Consider the following 22,626-nt stretch of genomic DNA (forward strand, 5'->3'; position numbering starts at 1 on the left):
TTATAGTAACTTACTTTTGAAAGTATGATTATATAGTATAGTATGACAGTATAATTTTAAAGTACAATATATACAGTATATATCTTTTGTAGACCGTCCCTCTTCGGGGTAACAAAAAAAATAAATAAACCAAGTTAATCATGTTAATCTGCTTTATTATGCAAAATATACATATTTACTATCAGGTTTATTTAACTCAAAAATTTCTTTTAATAAAAATCCATCCATTTTCTATCACTGATTAGGAAGGGTGGTGCTGATCTCCAGTTGTCAACAGGTAGGATGCACCTTCAACAAGTTGCCCGAGACAAAAGCACATGAGACAAACGACCATTAATACACTCATAACTATGGACAATATATTATCTCTGAATAACCTGCCGTCTAAATATGGTATTTAATAAAATACCACACAACCCAGAGAAGTGTGATGACTGAGTTACATCAGTTCAGGCAAGCTATTGTGAGAAGCTTTTTGAAGGATACTGCAAATATTTAAGCCAAGTCATGCATATTAAAAGGCAATTCCAGCAACTACTAAGGAATTGTGCATAATCTTCTGAATCTAAAAAAAAGCGGATGTCGACTGGATCACCAGCGCTTCTCTGTCATTTCTGGAGCAATCTAAAATTTTGCTGTTGTGAGAATTCCTAGTTGACTTGAGGGTTGAGACGGGGTGATAGCTTGTCATAGTTGGTTTGTTGTCTGAGAGGAAACATTTGCAGGTTAAATGCAAGGCTGAGGCAAAGAGGAAAGTTCCAGTAACCCAACCGATGTAGAGGGCTCCTCCCATTTCTCTTTTTTCGGTATCTGTCAGTGGTGGATTGTACAAATCCCTTAAGATGACATGACCAGTCCATGACACAGGTATAAAAATACAGATGCAGGCCATGAACTGTGTTCCTCCAGCAACCATTAGGATCGTATTTTTAACCCATTTGATATTCTGAAACCAACATTCCTGCTAGAGCGAACAATAGCCCTAACCCTGACAAGGCTACTGAACAGCACATTAGGCCTCTTCCAGCTTGCAGATCAGGGGACAAATGCAACAAGGAGTCGTACACCTTACACTGCATCCTGACGTTTGCCTGACTGTAGCAGTTCATCCACAATCCCTCCCAGCATCTCTCCATGTCAGTTTTGTTTTCTCCCTTGGAAACTGTGACCTTCCACATTGGCGAGCCAGTCGTAGCAGACGCACCAATCAGTCCAATCAGGCCAGTGCAGATTGCAGTGATCTCAGAAAAACCTTGAGTCATTGTTTAGTATTAAAGAGTCACGTGCTCACATTTACAGCTAATATTTTGGTACTGCTTAGCACAACATTTGAGAGCTAAAGAACGTGTCTTGTTGAGGTGAAGACATGTCTAGTGCAATGAGAATCTTTTCCACAAGCTTGTTTGGTGTAACAGCCTGCTTGTTATATGAAGATGCTGTGCAACCCCCTGATTGGTTCAGGGAGATTTGGGTAAATACAATGCCTGTATGTTTTGTGTTTATGAAATACCAGCAAATGGAAACATAGCATAGCACAAATTTTTATTTCTTTTAGTCCAAAAACCATCCATAACCTCAGGAGCTCTTCTTGCATTTATATGTTTTATAGAAGTCTCTCTGTTAGCCATAAATTTTAATTTTACATTAATTTGTAATGCTTTTTGAACAAATTTTACTGTTGACAAAACATTAGCCACCGATATGACTGTTTGTTCTAGTTAATTGGAGGAAAATTACAGTTTGAACAATGGAACTTGGCCTCTTCAGTTCAATGGAGTGCCATTAAATTTCTACCAGCTATTAAGACAGTAACAAAAGTTGAAAATCTTGTCCTCTAAACTTGCCCAGTTCACTAAGAGAACTTTAAATGTAATAAATACCAATTATTTTTACTTAGGTAGGTGTATCCCCTGTTCCTCCCAACACTTGGCTGTTTCCCTTAGTGTCACTTGGCACTGCCTACTATGGTGAAAATTATGACGGTGGATTTTAGCTGATCCTGCCCAAAATGTGGCATGCATTTATATGTAGTACAATTTAGTATCAATTTGGAAAGAAAAAAAATATTCAATAAAAAAAAATCATGTGGAAAAGAATTTAAATCAGTGGGAAACTATTTGATGGCATTACAGCAATTAAACCAGCTTCCAATGGTGTTCTGACAATGCAGGCAAAGACGATATGCTTATGTTGTGTTTACAGTTTAGCAGCTCATGAGGCAATTGAATGTTAGTTTCTTCAGCAGTAGAAACAAATAATAATAATAATAATACCAAAGTAAAAAAATTACAACCATAGGAATGAATTAAGATGGTCTGTTTTTTTTTCTGTAATTATGTGTGATGCAAAACAAACAAAGATTAGCACAACTCACTTTCCTGTTTTGCCCACTGGGGAGCAGAGAAGAGCTTTGAGTTGATGAAATAGGAGGTTCATAGTATGTCAAATGGGATTGGAGTTTCTGGCTTTTTCTTGTATTAAAAAATGAGGATCATTAAATGCTAGCTTTGGACAAAACCTTTGGATCCTTCCTCTTTTCCTTTTGCCCGGGATCGAGCGGCGTTCTCCATGAGCGACCCGCAACCGCGTGCTGTTAAAACGAAACAACAACAAAACGTGTTGACGTCACAGATCACGGAGTTTAATCTCATACAAAGCAATCGACAACAAAGCTGCAGAGGTACAGAGATATACATTTTATACAGACAAGAGAACAGACAACACGAAACACAAAAGACAGACAAAGGCGCCCAAAATGTGGAGGAAAAGATGGAAAAAACCTCTCTTGCTGGCTTGCTGACCTGTACTTTTTAATGAAAGAGGTGTTTCCCTATTTAATATATGCAGTCAAGGCGTTCCGTTCTTTGACCAATTAGAAACTTAGAAACTCCCGGAAACTCCCCTTCTTTACAGCTCCGATGTCTGGTTTTTATCTAACCACTTCGTGCCCATCTCCGTCCGACCTGGCCGAGAGGCGCCAAGAAGTCTGTTCTGCTCTCTCGGAATTGTAAATTTTATTGCTGTGTCTGTCAAAAGGGGGAGGAAAAAAGGCCCTGCTTTGTCTGCTGAATTCCCAACTGCTCAACAGAAACTATTCCAAATTAAAGTGTTGGCTATACCTTTACACATGTCGTGGATTAGCTATATTAAGCACCAAACAATAATTATTTTCTTTACACTTGACATTTAAAATTAAATATTGCCAAACTTTGATATTCGTTTGTACTCTATTAAGGTTGCTTGAATGTATTTTCAGTGTCAGGTTTATTTCATTTTTTCTTTTTTTATATAAAAACGTGGTGGTGAGAAGGATGAGTACGTATAGCGCTGTCCCTCATGGATAATGGTAAACCCCTCCTCCACAACATCATGATGGGCCAGAAAGAGGCTAATCCCACTGCATTTGAGGATTGAGAGAATCAGGAGATATTTTGTTCTCACTGCCATTAGGGTGCACAGTACCTTGGCAAAGAGAATGGCCTCATAAACTAGGCTACTGATTCTTGTAGTAGCAACTATAATTTTTAAAGGTTTTTTTTGAGTGTAGTACCTTCTTTTTATTTAGATTGTTGATGTTTTTATTGTATTTTTTGCGCTTTTGGGCTTCATGTGCCTAGATTTTCCATATGGAATGATATTTTTATCTGTGAATCTATTTTAGTTCTGTTTCAGTCTGAGAAATAGCCAGGGAAACTGCTTAATTCTTCATTCCTTCTTCATTCAGCTCATTCGTTCTGTAACACCTCCTGGTTGTTGTATAAGCACCAGCTGTTGTGGCATTGACCTTGTAGAAGTCCATGATGAGGATGTGGTGTGTCCTGGACATATTTAGGGCTGAAAATGCAAAGTATATATTATCATCTTTCTGAATAACCAGTCTCTTAGCTTGTTTGTTGTTCCTGACTCATAATGTACTCTGCATCAAAACAAACTAATCAGCAAAGGCCAATCTGAGTCACAGCACAGAACATAAAACCTCTTGCAATTGGCCTATTGAAGCTAAAGGCCAGCAGTTTCTTTGTTGGATTTTTTTTGTGTCATACCAATGTACCAAATTCAGATCTTTTTTTTTTTACCTTTTTTGGGTGGTTGTGCAATAGTCAACAACAGTAGACGCCACCAATATTTTGTGATTTTGTAGACACAAAGTACTAACAAAATTAATGTTTTTAATTTGTTTTACATAATTATTTGTGTGTTTCAATAGTTAGTTGTCACCATTAGATTTTCATTTATATTTTGGGCCTCAGGCCAGTCAGTAAGAAAGAAGTGAAGCATTTACATATCGGGACATCCTTTTAATAAACAGTACAAAATTATTTTTAAAAATCACAAAATTATTGTTTTGACATTGATCCTAAATCTCATAAAAATTTTAAACAATTTCCAATAATAAGTATTGATCAGACTGTATTCTTAAACTTATGACAAAAAAAATTACAGTAATAAATATAGATTAATTTTATTCTTACTACAAATTTACTATATAAAATAAGCCAAAACAATCAAAAAATGTAAAAAAAAAGCAAAATGCAACAGACTTATGTTCCCAAGAGCAGGTTTGATACACTGAAGAAAAATACCCATATCAGAATTATGTGATCTTAAGTGGTCTATAGCTCAGGAAAATTTCTTTTTCATGAACTTTACATTTACATATAAGTTTACATATAAACTTTACTTTATATGTACACTCCATTGTGGCTAAGGCTGCGAGTCTCTGGGTGAACCATGGATTCCTTATAGGCTATGAAAACAGGAGTTTGTGCAACAGGATGAAAGCTTGACTGGAAAGATGAAGGTGTATTGCCGGTGTAAGTTGTTGTATACAGAGTGGGGTTTTGGGTCACATATAAAGAGTTTCCTGGAGTGTATATGCTTCCAGAGTGGTGAGAGCTCCCCACTGAAGATTGATGAGCCATGCTACTTTGATAGAGGATTGATGCATTTTCAGGAGGACCAGGAGTGTAGACAATAGTTGGGTTCATCAGGGCTCCATTGCTTATTACTTGATTGACATTTTGTGGTGGAAATAAATTTTGTTGCCCAACCAAGCAGTTGCTCTGAAGAGTACTTTGATGTGCATTCGACTGGATGCTTGGAACGCTGGAGATGGGGTGATATCTTGTCATTGCAGGTCTGTTCACCTCTGTCCTGTAATTCAGCAGTTTAAGTGGGGGATATACGTCAAATGACCCTCTTTCTGAGGGTATCCGTCTACAGATAAACAGTAAAGCTGAGGCAAAAAGTAAGGCTCCCGTCACCCAACCGATGTAAAGAGCTTCTCCCAGCTCTCTCCTTTCGGCATCAATCAGCAGTGGATTGTAAAAATCACTTATAATGACATGACCAGTCCAAGACACGGGTATAAAAACACAAATACAGGCCATGAACTGCATTGCTCCAGCAACCATTAGAATAATTGTTTTAGCCCATTTGCTACCTTGAAAACAGGAAATGCATTTCATCCCTGCTAGAGCTACCAAGAGCCCTAACCCTGACAAGGCTACAGAACAGCACATCAGACCCCTGGCAGCCTGCAGGTCAGGGGGAAGATACAATAAGGAGTCGTACACCTTACACTGCATCCTGATGTTTGCCTGTCTGTAGCAGTTCATCCACAAGCCCTCCCAACGCGTCTCCATCACAATGATGTTTGCTCCAATGAAAGCGGTGACCTTCCACATAGGCATGCCAGTCGTAGCAGAGGCGCCGATCAGCCCAATCAGTCCAACACACATCGCTGCGATCTCAGAGATGCCTCGAATCATTGTTTTTTATTCAAGACTCCTATGTGTAAGTCCAAAATTTTTATGGTCTTGCAGGCATAAAAAGAGAAAAATGGGTACCGTCGAGCTTTATCAGGATCTTTGAAGAAAAAAATTTGTTTAAGGTGAAGGTATGTCCAGGCAGTGAGGCTTTGTCCTAACCGTTTGCTGTTAGGCTGTTTGTTATGGGAAATATACTTTACCATCACCTGATTGGCTTGGAGAGATGCAGGTAAAGAGGATGTGTTCTTATTTTGTGTTTACAGGTAAGCAGTTCATGTGGGCAAGAAACTGATCATTTATCTCAAGCATAACTTCTGAGTAAAAATAAGGCACAACTCCAACAATTAACAATGTCAGATTTTTATTTAAATGTGATAAATGTCATAAAGCAAACAAAAATTAGTATACTGTAAAATGAACAACTGTGACAACTTTCTGCTTTGTCCACCGGAGAGCAGAGTTGAGCTTTGAGTTGATGAAATAAGAGGTTCACATTATATGAAAAAACATGTATTTTCTGACATATTAAGACCAGTGATACACAATTACATTTGAAATTGTATTTGTTTGAAATAGCAGAACACATATGCAAGTATCAACATTTCATTGTATTTAAGGTCGCAGAAAGAAGTTGTGCTTCTTCTAGAAATTGAAATGCTGTGACCTTTAAGCTTAACTTGATCATTTATACACTTTGCAGAAAAAAATATATTTCTAAACTTGAAGCTCAATGAACAAAATAATAGGAATGTGTTAGTCTAAATTCAAAGTGACTTGCATATTCTGGTCACATGATCCCTTTGTTTACTTGGCATGGTTGAGTTACCTTTGCGTCCACGCCCATAGTGAGAAGTGTGTTCTGAGAATCTCAGAACACACTTCCTTTTCAGTAGCTCCCAGGAAAGCATTACAGAATGCCTATCTTTAGTCAATATTCAGATTAAATAGACTTGAATTAATTTTTTTACATAGCTATTAGTCAGTCACAGTTTTAACTTGTATTTTCTAAGTCATTATGGCACACCTGCCATTGTTTGAATTTGTAAATAACACTGGGTGAAACTGGTACCGGAAGTTTGGGGAAAAGAAAGGCCTTATTGAGGTTTGTAATTCTGGTGAAGTTTTGGCTCATAAAACACAATTTAAAATGTTTTTTTTTTGTCACTTAAACTACATGGATCACACGCCAGCAATAAAATACATTTCACCAGTGAACACACATACACTTCTGTTACATTGCCAAATGGTTGAAGATTGCATAATAGATATACACAACATACAGATTTTCAATATTTCGCCCCATTTTGACAATACAAGTATAAAGTTTCACTTGCACAAACAATTAAATATACATAAACATGAGTGGTTATCTCTTGCCAGCTTCTAACTTATTCTCAACTGTTTTTTTTTTTACAAAAGAATACAAGTACAGTTAAATGAATACATAAAATGTACTGATATTTTACCTCTAATTAAGAATTTAAATTAAGTGTTTTTACCTTGTACCACCATGCCAGGGAAAAAATATTTTAAGGGTTCACAGATAAGCAACTCCACTGTGCACAGAGGGGTATCTAGATTCGTAACTGTAGACGGTTGACGGATGTCTTGACAGCATTGAGTGAGGTTCGGATCGAGGGATAAACACCAGCTGCTGAGGCTGTAGAGGCTGGAGTTGTGGCTGTGGCGTGTAGGCCCTGTACCCTGAGGTTTTTGAGTACATGTACTTCTCTGGTTTTTCGTCTTCAGACTGTATATTGCAACAGATAAAAATGCACCCTCCAGCAAACAAAAAAGCAGCTGCCACCCAACCAATATAGAGAGCTTCTCCGAGCTCCCTGCGCTGGGCATCGATCAGCAGCGGGTTGTAGAAGTCCCGAATGATGACGTGGCCTGTCCAGGACACAGGAATAAGGTCGCAAATGCAAGCCATTAAAATCATGCTTCCTGCAATGATGAGGACCAGTCTTTTGGCTCGATCGTTGTTCCTGATGCACGCTGTGCACTGCATCCCGACCAAACTGATCAGCAGACCAATGGCAGCCAGAGCCAGAGAGCAACACATTAACCCTCTTGCAGCCTGCAGGTCTTGGGGAAGGGCCAGCAGAGAGTCGTAGACTTTACACTGCATCCGTATGTTAGCTTGACGAAAGCAGTTCATCCACAAGCCCTCGTAGCGAGTCTCAAACACGATGATATTCTCCCCAATGAAGGCTGTGACCCGCCACATTGGCATTCCTGTGCTTGCAGCTGCTCCAATCAGACCAATCAAGGACAATAAAAGTCCCACTATTTCCAATGTTGAGTTGGCCATCCTGTCTCTAGTCACTCATCCAAGTTCATAGGCGGAATAGCAGTTGGACACTATTTGGATATAGCTCAGCGCAGTAATTTCTTTCTGTTGAGAGGCAGTTAAATCAGATGGAGGAGGAGCAGGTGGTTGTACACTTGTACAACCTCTTCCCACTGGATGTTATAATGGGAAGGGGTGGGAATTTGTACCTGTAGCTAGGAGACGGAGTCCTTTGTGTGTTTTGAAACCCTGCACACCAACACCAGTACGCTGCTACTTTGATTATTCAGAGGTATCCATTTACATTCTCGGATATCTCTTTACAAGTAAGTATTGAGGAGAAAAAACTAAGACTTTTATGCAAGTCAATAATTTTTTATAATATATTAGCATTTTATCTGCTGATTTCAGCAGGTTTTATCAGTAAATTTGACTTCCAAAATGAATAAAAAATCTATCATCAAAACAAAAACAAACTTTAGTTTGAACTACTGACAAGTGGTCCTTCCCTCCTTTGCAAAGATAAAATGCTTATTTTCTTTTTCTCTCCTTTAGCCAGGTAAAATGCTTCTGTCCTTTTTTCTGGATAAACAGAACAGTTTTGAAGTGTTTTGAGTTAGCTTGTATGTGGTGGCTTTAAAAGCACCGACCCTACCCACACTGCATCCTGACCAAACCTTATTGCTGCACATGCATACCCCCTCCCCTCTACTCCTCCTACTATGAAGGAGCAACACACTACCAGCTCTCCATCTGACGAGTAATATGAGTTTCCTAAGCATGCTGAATATTAAACTGTTCAGGACTGAGAAAAACTCTACTTAAACTGACCTGTCAAGTTTAAGTAGAGACTTCTGTCATTATCTAGTAAACAGGGGTCACAGACCCCTGTTAACTAGAAAAGAATTACTAGATTATTTTCTTCTGCAAGATTCCTTGCAGAAGAAAAGAGTATTTGCTTTTGCCTTGGGCCTCTATTGCCTTAGCCAACAATAGACGCCCAAGTCAGAGTCTTTCAAAAATTATTGAGGTTGATTCCTCATACGCAAAAAAGCATTTGGCTGACTGCAGGTTGTAGATTCACTTTGTGCTTTGTTTCAGGGCCACTAATGTTCAGGCTGGAAGGAAAGCCCAATGTCCTTCTTTTTGTGGTAGACTTTATGGGGTTCTTCCTGATGCTGTTGCACATGCTCTCGCTGAAAGCACCTCAGAAAAAGGAGAGATGCACACTTCATCTTCAACCTGCCCATATTAGCCACTATTCCTGCTTTAGATGGAACTCTCAATCCTGCCAAGACACTTTAATCCAGGGTTGCCTACCAGCCACTTTCCCAGCCCTTTGTCTTTCCCCTTGCCCATTTGTTTCAGTACTTTCTTTTAGTCTGCATCTGCTTCCCCGGCGATTCTACCCATCAGCACTTACTCATTCTAGGTTTCTCTCTTGCCTCTGTCTCTGGGCTCCTTGTTCCACATTGGCTAACACATGTCTCCTCTCAGTTCCTCACTTCCCTTGACCTCAAACAGATTGCAGATACTTATGATTATCATTGCATTTATAGTGATCACAGAATTATTTATCTTTAAAATCATCAATACATCTAGGCTGCTTCTACAAGCCCGGTCATTCCAGGTTAATCATAATGGCATTTCTGAGAATCACATGAAACCTTGTATTCAAAAAGTCCAATTTGAATCATTCTTTGTTTTAGTTTCCCCTATGGGAGTAAGGGTCAATCTCCCTCACTTTGACAACATAGAAGTCTACCCCAAACTCTTACTATCTAATAAAATCCACTAGTTCTTTAAATAATCTTAAAAATATATTTTAAAACATTTAAAACCGTGTGGTGTCGGTGACTGTCTGCTGAATTTCTGTCAAAACAACAGTCCCCCCCATGATTATGTAACCTATAACATTTTTGTTATGTTAAACTATGTCTTAATAGAATTTTAAGTGTTTTTCAATTAATATTGTAATTTATATAACATTTAGCTATTTTTTTGCTGCTTTTTAAATTGCTTGTTATATTCTAAAATTGTATTTACACCTATTTATTTATTTTAGTTTTAATTATTTGGGAGATTATTATTAATTACATTCAGATGACAGTAAAAATGAACCTGTTTTCGTAAAAGTCTATACATCATGATGATATTGTGTAATATGCAACAAAAATCTCAGATTTCACACTTTAGGGCTTTTGTAGATATAATTAAATAGATTTTAATATTTTTGCATAATTGCTTAATCGTGTATTTTTAAGTTGACATAAAGTGTTCTTTCTGAATTGTATTGACAATTTCTTCTTGTCTGTCATGTCAGTCTGTAGTTGAAATCTGGAAGTTGCACCTTTTAAGTTGTTGAGACATAATCTTTCAGTGCCTTTCCTTTTTTTAGATGTGCTTGTAAAGCCTGCTTTTCTGGTTTGGGCACATTTGTGCTGGCAATGATTAAAATGACACACCCGTAAGTGAAACAACCGGAGTTTCGGCAGGAATATCTAGATTCCCAGACAAACAAAAGCTTTTGGAGAAATGATTGTAGGGTTAAAGAAATAAAACTGATGAAAACAAACAACTTTTAGTACCATTTTTTTATTTTGTATAACAGCTGATATAGTTTTTTAGTATTGGTTTTGAAAAAAGTATATTCACAATCTCACAAGTAAACAGAAGTTACCTACAGGTATGAAAAAAGCTAGTTAGTTAATTTTAACTCAACTGAGCATGCGTGCAGATTCTGTAAAGACATCGTTATCACATTGCTGCTTTATCGTTATGAAGGGTGTAAAACACCCACACAGTAGGTGCAGTAAAACAAAGAATCATTTCAGCAAAGGTCTTCATGATCAAACTTAATCACATTCATTAAAACATTTCAGTCTTAGCAATAGACTTTTTAAAGTAATAAATGGGCCTTGTCTAGTTATCCCCTGTCTTTGTCACTCCATCATCCTTTTCATTTGAGCCATGTTTTTCTGGTTTAAAAATCAAGTCCAGAAATCACCTAGTACTGACTCGGAGTATATCCCACAGATCTTGGTTGGGGTGCAGAGTATGCAGGTTGGTAGTTGTATTCTGGTTGGTATGAGTACGGCTGGTATGTGTATGCAGGTTGATAGACACTTCCAGGGTTGTATATGACCCTCTCTTCTTCTACATTGGTTCGTGGAGCATGGCGGCACAGCAGGATCACTCCAGCTGAGAAAAGCAAACCAGATGTCATCCAGCCGATGTACAGAGCTTCCCCGAGCTCTCTTCGTTGGGCATCAATCAGCAGTGGGTTGTAGAAGTCCTGGATGATGACATGGCCAGTCCAGGACACTGGGATCAGGGTAGTGACACAGCCCATGAGGAAGAGACAGCCTCCAGTCACAAGGACAATGTGTTTTGTTCGAGCACGGTGGTCCACCATCTTGGTACATTTCATTCCCACCACTGAAACAACCAGGGCGAAGGTTGTGAGAGCCACAGAGCTGCACATGAGGCCTCTGGCTGCTTGGAGATCTGGTGGCAGGTACAGCAGGGAATCGTACACCTTGCACTGCATCCTTATGTTGGCTTGTCTGTAGCAGTTCATCCACAAACCTTCCCAGCGAGTTTCCATCACAATGATGTTTTCCTGAATGAAGGCTGTTACTTTCCACATGGGCAAGCCAGTCACCGCTGCTACTCCAATCAGTCCAAGAAAACCAATGATGAGAGCCACAACCTCACAGCAGACTTCATTACGGCGTTTCCTCTTCTCAGCTCTTTGTTTTTCCTCGTAAACAGAATCCTGGTAATCTGGGTTATCTTGGTAGTCTATGTAGGTCTGGGGTGGCTTCTGCAAATTTGGGTCATAGTAAGACCCGGCATAGGACAATGGTGGCTTGGTATAGCCACTGTAGGCTGTGTAAGTGGCCATTGCAGGAAGCACCAAAAGCCAAAGATGCTCTCTCTGGCTTTACTCTTACTGCTCCGGAGGCAAGTCTGAAGGAAAGAATGATGAACACAACATATACACCCACAAAAACATGCAAATGATGCAATGCAGCCTGACCGGTTCATCTGCCCTGCACCCATCAGATAGGAGTACAAAGGAGTACTCCTTGTTCAATTGCAAATGAAACTGCTCTGACTTTGAATCAGCTGTTTAGTGTTTTTTTTATGTTTTTTTTTGTTATATATGAAAAGTGCAATCATTTGATAAGTTGAAGATAATCAATTTCTGTTTGAAATATTAGCTGGAGAAAGAACAGAAAAATATGTAATTTACACAGAATTGGGAAAGAGTTCAGATATACATGGGTCATTAAGTGGTCTATCTTGTCTGGAAAATGATTTTATTTAGTTTTGGATACGTATCAATTTTCAAAGCAAACAAAACAAACTTATTTGTATAAATGCACTTATAAGGATGTTTTGATAGGGACGACTAAAGCCGGTCACAGATCCCAAAGCTTCTACATTTTACATGTAAAGTGAGCTGGTAAGAAGGTGTTGGATTCAGAAACATGAGGAGGATTGTTTTCACTTGCCAGAATTTCTCAACTCTTTGCTAACACATTGAAGTGTTACTGATATATTTATTGTGATAGCTTCAAATCCATCATTTTCAGGTGCAAAAAAATAATTTCATTGTTACCGACCTTGAAATTGTTCTTTTTATTAGACCACTTTGATCTCTCAGAACATTTTAACCTCAGCTTATTTGACATTAAAGAAGCTGTTTAATTTGCCATGTTTGTTTTGGAACTGTAGCCCTGATGGAGGCAACCACTGTCAAGAACTCAACTCAACTTGTTACATAATGTTATAAAACTCTTATCGGGTTGTGGCTAATCAACTTTGTATGAAGCAATGGTGGTTAATAAGTTTGGAGCCCAAAAGAGGACCCTGAACAATAAGTGTGTTCATTAGACACTGAGGCTTGAAGTGTGATTCAATGATACAACTCCATGTCTACCAGTTTATTGGTGTGGATTATTGTACATCAATAATCCAATCTGAATAAATAGTTTCGATTTTCTTAGGGATTTCTTAATACCTAAAATATTTGACTTGTACTGCTGTAACTGTAGGTGTCTTAAAATGTAATTTCTCGTAATGAATGAGTAATTAAGGATACCCTCAATTTCAGTTTCAGCTAATAATTTTTAAATTTTGTCTCAAAGGATTCTTTTCTTTGTGATGGCATGAGAAATATCTTTTAGCATTTATCATTTATCCATAAAATAACATACCTGACGAGCAGCTACTGACATGCCAGGAAAGTTACATCTAATGTCTCATTTTAAGAAAAAAATATATATTTAAAAAAAGAATATTGTAGATAATAAATAGTGACTGCTCTCTGATGGTAGACATGTTCGGTCTGCTGTGTTTTTACCTAGATATGTATGTAAACAATTAGACACATGTTTGACTGCTTCAATGTTATTCAAATACAATCAGCTTTACTTCATCCACTTTTAATCAGATGTATTTGTTTACATAACTTATATATATCCACAAACTTATATATATAAATTGTGTATTTTCTTTAAAAAGATACATTTATAAATACTATGTAGTATACAGTTAAATTCAAATCTTTGTAAGCTACATCAGATAATAGAATAGATCCTTTGGTGTGATTAGGATTAAACTGAGGCCTATTTTGTTTTATTTCTTAATTTAGACACAGTTTTCCCTCTGTATACTCTGGCTTTTTATTTATAAATACATAAATAGTACGTTTATTATTGTTATTTTAATGTTTACATTAAGCATATAGTTATTATCTGCTTAATGCAATAACAATTATCTATTTATGTTTTCATGTTTTGCAATAAAACCTTAAGTTTACTATGTACAATTAAAATTATTTATTTTAAAATATAAATGACCTGTCTTCTTTGGGGAAAATTGATTGTTTTGATTAATAGCAAAGTTTAAAAACATTATTAATAGAATGCTTCAGACTGACGGCTCTAATCCAGTGCAGTCAACTAAGTTGGTTAAATGACTGCTGACTGACTCACAAACATTGTTTTAATTTACAGTATCCTATGTTGAGATGGAAAGGCAAATTCATCAAGAGCAGTTCATCAAAATTAGTTTATTAGAGCACAAAAGCGTCAAGTACATGCAGAGAGAAGTGCATTTGTTAAAAATAAAATTAAAAGAAAAATTACTCTTAATAAATGAATACTTTTTATGTACAAAATTGGTTGAATGGTAAAGAACATTTGTTACCGGTACTGCTTGTAGTAAAGTAGCCAACTGATGTAAAGAGCTTCTCCCAGTAGCTCTGTGAGTCACTAAAGCCCTTAATTTTGACAGGCATGTGCAGATCAGCTTGTGAAGTTTTTCTTAGGCTACACATTGTAATTTTTAAATGCAAATAAATACATTCAGCGGAAAGCAAAAATTAACAATTATTTACACATATTCTTGAAATTTATGCATGCCGGATGCTGTCTGGGCGAGATATACACTGTCCTCTTTGATGGCACTCTTTTCCTCCATAATGTATTCACCCTGGTAGAGATCTTCTTTGGATCTTCGTTTGCTGTATCTGATGAGCACGATGATTCCAGTGGCCAGTAACACACCAGACGTTCCCCAGCCAATAAAGATGGCTTGTCCTATCTCTCGTTTCTGAGCGTCCAGCACAGTTGGATTGTAGAACTGCCTGATAATCGACTGACCCACCCAGCTGACAGGAATGAGTGTGGTCAGAAACGAAATCAGATACAAACATCCCCCGACGGCCAGAATGATGTTTTTGCTCTTCATGTTGTCACCAAAACAGTTGCTCCTCTGGATTCCAAAAGCTGTGACAATCAAGGCAATGAAAACCAGGGCGATGGAGACGCACATGAATCCTCTGGCCGCCTGCAGCTCGGCTGGGAGAATCAATAGTGAGTCGTAGACCTTGCACTGCATCTTGATATTAATCTGTCTGTAGCAGGTCATCCACAGGCCTTCCCACAGTTCCTCCATGACTATAAGATTAGCCCCAATGAAGGCAGAGACCTTCCAGGTAGGCAGAGCTGTAACAGCTATTGTCCCAAATAGGCCAAAGAAGCCCAGGACCAGGGCTACAATTTCCAGCTTCTGTTTCATGGTTTAGTGTAAGAAGTACGATCTCGACTTGTCTTTCTTGTCTAATGCAGGTACTACCTAGCCTGTCTGTTTTACAAGGCTCTAAATCTGATAGTGTCACAATGCATGCGATGTCACCCTGCTGATTGGAATCATCTTAACCTTAAAGTAACAAGTGGTTTCAGTAAAGGGAAACTAAACTACAGTCTTTGTCTTAAAAAACAAAAAGCCAACACTCCTTGTCATGCATAATGAACAATGTACATGTGTTAAAAGACAATGGATAACCTGACGGGTCAACATTCTAGCTGCACAGGTGTTCAGTTGTGACTAAATCTACAAGTATAACTTTCTGTTCCTTCCCCAGTTAGTTTACCCTTCAAAAAACATAGAATGTTAAAAATCAGGTGGTCCACGTTTGCATGCGTCGCAAAGAAATCCTGATTTAAAAAACTGCTGTAACTCAAATTCCTAAAACTGAAAATTTTATTATTTCAGAAAGAGGGGAATACATTTTATGGTTAGTTTGAGGAAAACAGCATGATGGTACTAGAGAGAACTGTATATATCCCCAGCTATTGAATGCATTTTATTAATCTGAGGGGTTTCGAGCATGAATTTAAGTTATTCGTTTTTTCTGTATGGAATAATTGTATGAAAATATACTTTTTAAATGCTTAAGTGGATAGTATATAATACCCCAATACCAGACAACTTTCTCTATTCACATAAAGTACTAATTGAAATATAAAAAATTGGGTGCACAAGTTTAAATTTAGTTTATATTTCCTCAATCTATACAGTGTTAAAATTAAACATAAAGGTTTAGATTTAAAAATACACTCTCACTAAGATTACATTCATGCAGGTAGTCTTGATGTTCAATTCTGACTGGTCTGCTGAAATCTCCTTTGCATGTGCGGGGGTGTGTGTGCGTTGGCGTGTGTGTGTGTGTGGTCATTCATACTGCTAAATGAAGGGATGAATGAATTAATTTCATTTTCACTGTACTTATGTACAATGAGATTAAAGCCAAAAAGAGCCAACTCCAAAAACAGTTCAGGCAGTGTAAGAAATACAGTGTAAACATAAAAATTTTGATTTTTTTTTTTTTTTACAAGATAGATATAGAAGTATTTAAAAAAAAAAAAAAAAGCTGCTACCACAACATACACACACATACAGTACATATACTGTGTTCACCATAGAATCGATGCAAAATCACAATCAGACTTCTGTGTGTGAATGATTTACGGCCCCATGTGACATGCATACACAGAAGAAGAACATTGATGTCACACAGCAGCTCACTGTCTATGGGAGTAATAATGGATGGAGCCATTTATGGATCTTTTAAAGTTATTCAGCAAAGGGAACAGGCAGTATTGTCACAAGATTTTAAGGATGTAACAACACAAAGGGAGCTAATAAAAATAAAGCACAATAAACCACAAAAACTTTTTGTTGAGCATTGACTAAACTTTCTGTAGGTAGGTCTGTTTGGATGTGTACCAAGAGCCAGAAGTTGTAATGTGAATCACATAATGTGATTCACATCATAAACTTATAATTTTTATTTCATATTTTCATAATTATAACTTTCAGCCATTGTTTACATCCATATTTAGTGTGTCTGGCTTCTGCTGGTGTAGAATTACGATGTTACGTAATGTTAATTACGTAAATTGTCGGATAAAATGTGACATGAACATTTTGACTGCAAACGTTTTGCACACAATCAGATACTTATCCAATTTTCTATCGCCTATGGAAGTGGCACAGATCAAGTATTTATGAGAGGTGAAAAGATCGGAATTGGGTTGTTCAGGCTGCCATGAAAACGTTGTCTGTAGTTCGCATATGGACCAAAGAATCTGACTTGCCTCGTCTGCTGTTTGAACATAGGCCTAATACTTGGACAAATGTTCTCAAGCAGTTTTTAAAAAAATCAACAAGGTTCTATGATATTTTTTGGCAGGACTCTAAGGGTGAAAGATGACCAGCCAGAAACTTTTGTTGCAGCAGGAATTATAGTCCTGCTTACAGTGTTTGTGTTTGAGGATCTACATCCTGCTTCTATGCAGATTTATTACTGTTCATGATCAGACCCATCGTGAGGCTTTAAAACCTCAGAACAAACAGAGTTGTGTGGTTTTATCATCAGGCTATCTTAAAAAATAAAAATAAACAAATTACTAAAAGTCAAAAATGAATAGAGCATTCATACTGATGAGTGCATCTGTAGGTTCAGCTGGATCAGCAGGTCTTTTTTCAGTGTTAACTCACATTGAGGCAGCTTTCTGAATGACTTTGACTTAAAGTGTGAATATACTTTCCATCTGCTACTCTCAGGGGGTAATTGTTCAAGATTTTTCTCAAACTGGAAAACTTGGACTACAACTAATTCTGTCTACAATACCCACATTATATATTTAGCGCAATACTCCAAGGTGTTGTGACTATTCAAACTTCTGTATTTGCATTTCATTGCATGACAACACAAACAACAAGCGTTTTAGTTTGCTTTAACATTAAGAGACACTGTTTTAAAACAGTGTGGGATTACAGAGTGGTGAAGATATACCACTCCTTCCTTCAAACCTTATTTGGTCTTAAAAAGGTGACACCCAGTCGATCGTCATGTTTCTGAGAAGTAAGATACACAAAAAAGCACCACAGGGAAAAAAAATATGGCATGAAAGGTCATAAGACAGGAACAGAAACTGGAAAACCTGCTGAACAGGTTCTTAGGGCAATACTGTCGTCATCTGCTTTGAATGTAAACAGATAGCATCATGATGAAAAACCCATGGAAACAAAGATATGAAAAAGTAGGCTGTATTATGACAACTCTGTTATTGCTAAAAGTTTAATCTGTGAATTCTAATTTCAGTCCTGATTTGATAGGAGGGAAATAACTGATTTTAACCAAAAAGAAATTAATATGAATGAGTGAGGAGTATGTTGTTACCCTTTGTTGGAGGTTTAGAGGATAAAAACAGCAAAATTACAGCAGGCTCAATGCGCCCTCTGGTGTATGCAAATATGACTGCAGACCAGTGTTTACATCGATGAAAACCCACATTTTCCAAGTACAAATATGCACAAACATGTTTTGAATTAATAGTTTACAGTACCTGAACGTTTCAGTTGTTGTGTATTTTATAATGACAATAAGAAAAGAAAATGTTCTTTCCTGAGTTCAAAAATCTTTTAGTAATCCCTTCTTAAGGTAAGAATTTAATTGTGAAGGTTTGAGGTTTCTCTCAAAGCTGTCTTCAAAAATCTGTCATAAATTTCTCCCTGACATTTTTTTATCGAACCTTTCCTTAAAATAACAAAATAATAATAGTGTTTATGTTTGATATTACATAATAAAGAACTGAAAACAAAATGAAAAACATTGAGGTATTATAATAAATATGGAACAAGGAAATAAGAAATGGCATAAAATTATTTTTGCACAAAAAATGTGCTCATATTTTAGTACTCAAGTACTATAAAACTTCTGTATTACCACTTTTGCTCATTTGATCACCCAGTAACAAATCTTACATATGTTTTTGATCTGCATCTGTTTTGCCACACAAATAGACTAAGTACATTCATTTGCTAGGTATATCCAAAATTATTTTTTAGAAAATGATATAAAAAGTATTTTTTGATGATCAGATTGAAATTACAAAATCCAGCCCCATTTTAGAATCCCAAAAGTAATGATGGCTACTAAAACTGAGTTTTATGGTTTGTATCTCTCACACACATGCTATACAACCTACAAACATGTTCCCTCTGTACTTAAAATGCTAAGAAACATGTTGCCTTTTCAAATTCAGTGGACGGAGTTTCACTTTGAACAAGGTTGTTTGATCTCATTCCCAGATTCTAGTTCCTAGTTCTGAATTCCTAGTAATGTGTAACAAAACAGTAACACCCAATAGCGTTAGTTCCTGGTTTATTGTTGTCCGCATGAGCTTACACTAGGAGGGAAAATCATCCACTTCACTCCTCTTTTGAGTTGTTTTTAAAGCATACTTGTAATAGAACAACTCCTCCTTTTTGCTTATCAAAGTTAGTTTATAGTAAATACTATACTATACTATGGTTTAGTTTAGTATCTACTTTAGTAGATAATCCCCTATATCCAGTAAAGTTGATGCAAGTCCCTTTGAGAACCTTAGCTCAGAATAACATTCAGTTGGAACTGAAGTAGTTCAAATGTAATGAAACTGATGACAAATATAATCCTGTGTATATTCAAGACTTCAAAGTGCAGATCCATTAGAATCGAGTGTTGTACCTAAAGCCACAGAGCTGTATTTTAATGACTTAAATTTTTTCAATTATTTCTCTTTATTTTAAGGGGTTAGCAGAATTGGTGGTAGAAGTGTAGAGGAATGAAAGTCTGTGATAAATAAAGCCCATAGAACCACCATCTTTTATTGTGTGGCCTTAATAGGTGTGCTTACATAAGTCGTCTTGAAATTTGTCACAAGGATGCTGAAATTTATTTGAATTGCCTAAAAATGCCCCCTACTGATTGCTGATCTTCAAAAGTCTGACTTGCTGATTTTCAACTGAGGCAGATACCAATTTTTTATTTGTCTGAGAAGTTGCTAAATTGGCAACAGCGGAGTGACTGTTAGCTCAAGTGCAAATGTGAGCTGGTGGGAAGACGGGACAGGACTGAAGACACTGATTTTCAGACCTTTGTGGAGGTAGATGTTATCGGTTTCAAATGCAAATATTGGCCGGCCACCCAAAATGAAGAAATTTGGGGCATATATTGTGATGCACTCCAGAGAAAACTTAATAAGCTGTTTAAAAATGAAAGCAAATAAATTAAAACACAACAGTTCTGAATTAGAAGTAGGAAACAAATGTCTTTATTATGATATCAATACATTTTATATATACACAAAATAAAAATGCAGTCCTAGAAGCGTAATTAACTTTTTTTTAAATCATGACTTCTTTCATTGGTCAGACATCTTGCCAGTCTTTCACCTTGATTGCATGAGCAACTTTGGACTTTCTTTGTGGGGAAAAAGAATTACTTCTATTACTAGTAAATTATTTTACACACAAATAAATAAAACCATTGCTTTGAAATCCATTACTAAAAAAATAAGTGGACACCAAAAACCTTCTCAAGAAGCTGAAGTGTAAAGTATCTACAATATTGTGTGCATGTGATATGTCAGTGTGTCTGAGCTGGAGTACTTTAGGTAGTACCGTTGGTAAAATATAACGTGATTTCACAGTAGTAAAAAAATGACACAGCAAATACAAATTCAAGTAAAAACAGGATAAGGTTAAAAAAAATTAAAACCCCATTGATTCAGTGACATTACGGCTTCACATCATTCTGTTATTAAATGTAACAAGAGAGCTAAAACTCAAGACTAAAGATCAAAATCATGACACAGCAGTGTATATGCATGTGAAAATGTACAGTAATCTATGCAAGACTGTCATCTGGAATTTATTATTCTATGTCTTTAAGGACAAATAATATACAGCCCTTAGCTATGATAATATCTTGAGTCACAGAGACGAAACAAATATAAATGTTCTCACAATACCCAAATTTGGCAACAGCAGGCAGGACTACAGAATGTCGCCCAAATGTGCAAACCATGCCAATCAAAGCAAGTGATTAGATCCCATGATTGTACCATTATTTCACTTCTCTAAGCAAACACTTGACCGTTATGAAACAGCATCTGATTTGGGATACAGCTCCCTCATTCTGGGTTAATTATTGCTCCACAAATGATCTTACCTGTACAAAAAAGCATTCAGCATAAAGTAAGGTAAAGTAGGGTATACTGTTTCTTTTACTAGCTGTGTGATATACATCAATGCTCATGCACGGTTTGTGATGAGTGATCGTTGTGCGGCAAATGTGGGGAGATTCCTGTCCCCTTCAGCTCTTATGTGGGGCATTCTGGAGATGAATCTGATGGCTCCCGTCGAACCCAAACCTCAGCCTTCTTTGCTTGATTCTTATCCTCAGAGTTGTCGGTTACAGAGCTCTTCCTCTCTGTGTCGGATATCTTCTCTTCATCTGGTGTGTCGCTCACAGTTGGAGACTGCAGGCTCTTACTCCCATCTGTTTCTGCACCCTCCAGGGATAAAGCCATCAGGGGGCTCTCCAGATCAGCCTCTTCAGACGGAGGTCTGGGTGTTTGGCAAAACTCGTCGTCATCATCGCTTAGGATGTCTGTCTCCTTCATTTCTTCCTGGTCTTCATACTCTTCTAGGTCAAACTGCTCCTCCACCCAGCGGTCTGTGTCTCCCGCTAACTCAGACTGCTGCTCCTCCTTCTGCTGCAGCGGAACTGAATCGGATTCCTGTGGTGAAGTGAGGTCCTGCTGTTCCGAGTCCCCGTCAAAAACAATGTCGGTGTCTATGGTGAAACGATTGCGCACCAGCTTTCTCCTGCCTAGAGTCCTGGTTGGGGCAGATGCTGTTAGGATAAATTAAAAAAATTTAAAAAACAATTTTATTAAAGTAAGAATTCTTATAAATAATTTTGTCAATGGCACTGAGCATTTGTATTGAGCCATTTCTTTACATAAAATTCTTCTGTATTTTCATAGACAAGTCTTGTAAAGTATACTAGTTCTACATCCGCCTGGCCATTATGTTGCTATGCGGTTCTGCTCAATTCCCATCTCCATTCAGTGCTCTGTCTAGAATTTCTCCTATTGAGTTTGATTTCTCTGGTAGAATTTCAATCAAGCCGATTAGTACGGTGGCCGACAGGTGCAAATGCGCAGCAAAAGAGAAAACATGCAAACAAAAAAGAAGACACCCCCGAATGAAATGCAGCAAACAAAAAGAGAGACGCAAACACCCCCGAATGAAATGCAGCAAACAAAAAGAGAGACGCAAACACCCCCGAATGAAATGCAGCAAATAAAAAGACGCAAACACCCCCGAATGAAATGCAGCAAATAAAAAGAGAGACGCAAACACCCCCGAATGAAATGCAGCAAACAAAAAGTGTTGAAAACGGAAGTGCTCCAGACCACTAGGGGGAGTCAAAGAAAATAGTATTCATTTCTATGGGACCAGATGCAAGATTCTTCTTCTTCTTCTTCTTCTTGGTATTTATTGGCGGTTGGCAACAAACTTACAGTAGCATTACCGCCACTTACCAGTATGGAGTGTGGTTCGAGATGGTCTATAAACTTTCACTTTCTACCTTTTCCCTCCATTAACTCCTGATTAAACATACCCCCACACATACACACCTGCTTATATTATCCAACTTGCTTATAACTTTATATACCCCTCTTTGATATTCTTTACACATTCACACCCAACTTGCTCTACTCATATCCTATGAAATAGCTTTGTTTTTTTAAGATACCGAATAATTATTTGAATATGTCTACTCCCGAAATCTCTCCTCAAAAATTCTATTAAATTAAACCTTTCTTTAATACCTACACACTCTCTCAGCATGCATCTTCTCTCTTC

At 37.4% G+C, this 22,626-nt stretch overlaps 6 protein-coding genes across 9 annotated transcripts in view; all 6 read right to left on the bottom strand.

Annotated features, from left to right (window-relative positions):
- Window positions 1-203: 203 nt before the first annotated feature.
- On the bottom strand, window positions 204-1,262 carry LOC116707963 (claudin-4-like). Its single transcript, XM_032545668.1, is given in 2 exon segments — window positions 204-947; window positions 949-1,262. Coding segments are annotated over 2 exon segments (696 nt in total). The 3' UTR covers window positions 204-565.
- A 3,152-nt stretch (window positions 1,263-4,414) lies between these two features.
- Window positions 4,415-6,079, bottom strand: LOC116708235 (claudin-8-like). The gene has a single exon (XM_032546088.1). It carries the CDS (start codon window positions 5,769-5,771, stop codon window positions 4,683-4,685), a length of 1,089 nt encoding a protein of 362 aa, XP_032401979.1. The 5' UTR covers window positions 5,772-6,079; the 3' UTR covers window positions 4,415-4,682.
- A 36-nt stretch (window positions 6,080-6,115) lies between these two features.
- cldn8.1 (claudin 8.1) lies at window positions 6,116-8,238 on the bottom strand. Its single transcript, XM_032546089.1, has one exon. It carries the CDS (start codon window positions 8,083-8,085, stop codon window positions 7,309-7,311), a length of 777 nt encoding a protein of 258 aa, XP_032401980.1. The 5' UTR covers window positions 8,086-8,238; the 3' UTR covers window positions 6,116-7,308.
- Window positions 8,239-10,640: 2,402 nt separating this feature from the next.
- Window positions 10,641-12,055, bottom strand: cldn8.2 (claudin 8.2). Its single transcript, XM_032546056.1, has one exon. The coding sequence runs from the start codon at window positions 11,969-11,971 to the stop codon at window positions 11,072-11,074; it is 900 nt and encodes a 299-aa protein (XP_032401947.1). The 5' UTR covers window positions 11,972-12,055; the 3' UTR covers window positions 10,641-11,071.
- Window positions 12,056-14,157: 2,102 nt separating this feature from the next.
- Window positions 14,158-16,228, bottom strand: LOC116708006 (claudin-8-like). Its single transcript, XM_032545759.1, has one exon. The coding sequence runs from the start codon at window positions 15,154-15,156 to the stop codon at window positions 14,470-14,472; it is 687 nt and encodes a 228-aa protein (XP_032401650.1). The 5' UTR covers window positions 15,157-16,228; the 3' UTR covers window positions 14,158-14,469.
- Window positions 16,229-19,998: 3,770 nt separating this feature from the next.
- LOC116737601 (T-lymphoma invasion and metastasis-inducing protein 1) overlaps window positions 19,999-22,626 on the bottom strand; it is a 55,153-nt gene continuing 52,525 nt past the window's right edge. For all 4 annotated transcript variants that reach the window (XM_032590847.1, XM_032590848.1, XM_032590849.1 and 1 more), the window contains one exon: window positions 19,999-21,607. In XM_032590847.1, coding sequence (XP_032446738.1) covers window positions 21,072-21,607 — 536 coding nt within the window. In that variant the 3' untranslated portion in view covers window positions 19,999-21,071. The remainder of the gene's footprint in view (window positions 21,608-22,626) is intronic.

Source organism: Xiphophorus hellerii, chromosome 18, assembly GCF_003331165.1.
Source record: "Xiphophorus hellerii strain 12219 chromosome 18, Xiphophorus_hellerii-4.1, whole genome shotgun sequence".
Classification (NCBI taxonomy): Eukaryota; Metazoa; Chordata; class Actinopteri; order Cyprinodontiformes; family Poeciliidae; genus Xiphophorus; species Xiphophorus hellerii.

What these genes read in the sequence shown, in the direction of transcription:
- LOC116708235 (XM_032546088.1), bottom strand. Translation starts at nt 5,771, where the DNA reads ATGATTCGAGGCATCTCTGAGATCGCAGCGATGTGTGTTGGACTGATT.
- cldn8.2 (XM_032546056.1), bottom strand. Translation starts at nt 11,971, where the DNA reads ATGGCCACTTACACAGCCTACAGTGGCTATACCAAGCCACCATTGTCC.
- cldn8.1 (XM_032546089.1), bottom strand. Translation starts at nt 8,085, where the DNA reads ATGGCCAACTCAACATTGGAAATAGTGGGACTTTTATTGTCCTTGATT.
- LOC116708006 (XM_032545759.1), bottom strand. Translation starts at nt 15,156, where the DNA reads ATGAAACAGAAGCTGGAAATTGTAGCCCTGGTCCTGGGCTTCTTTGGC.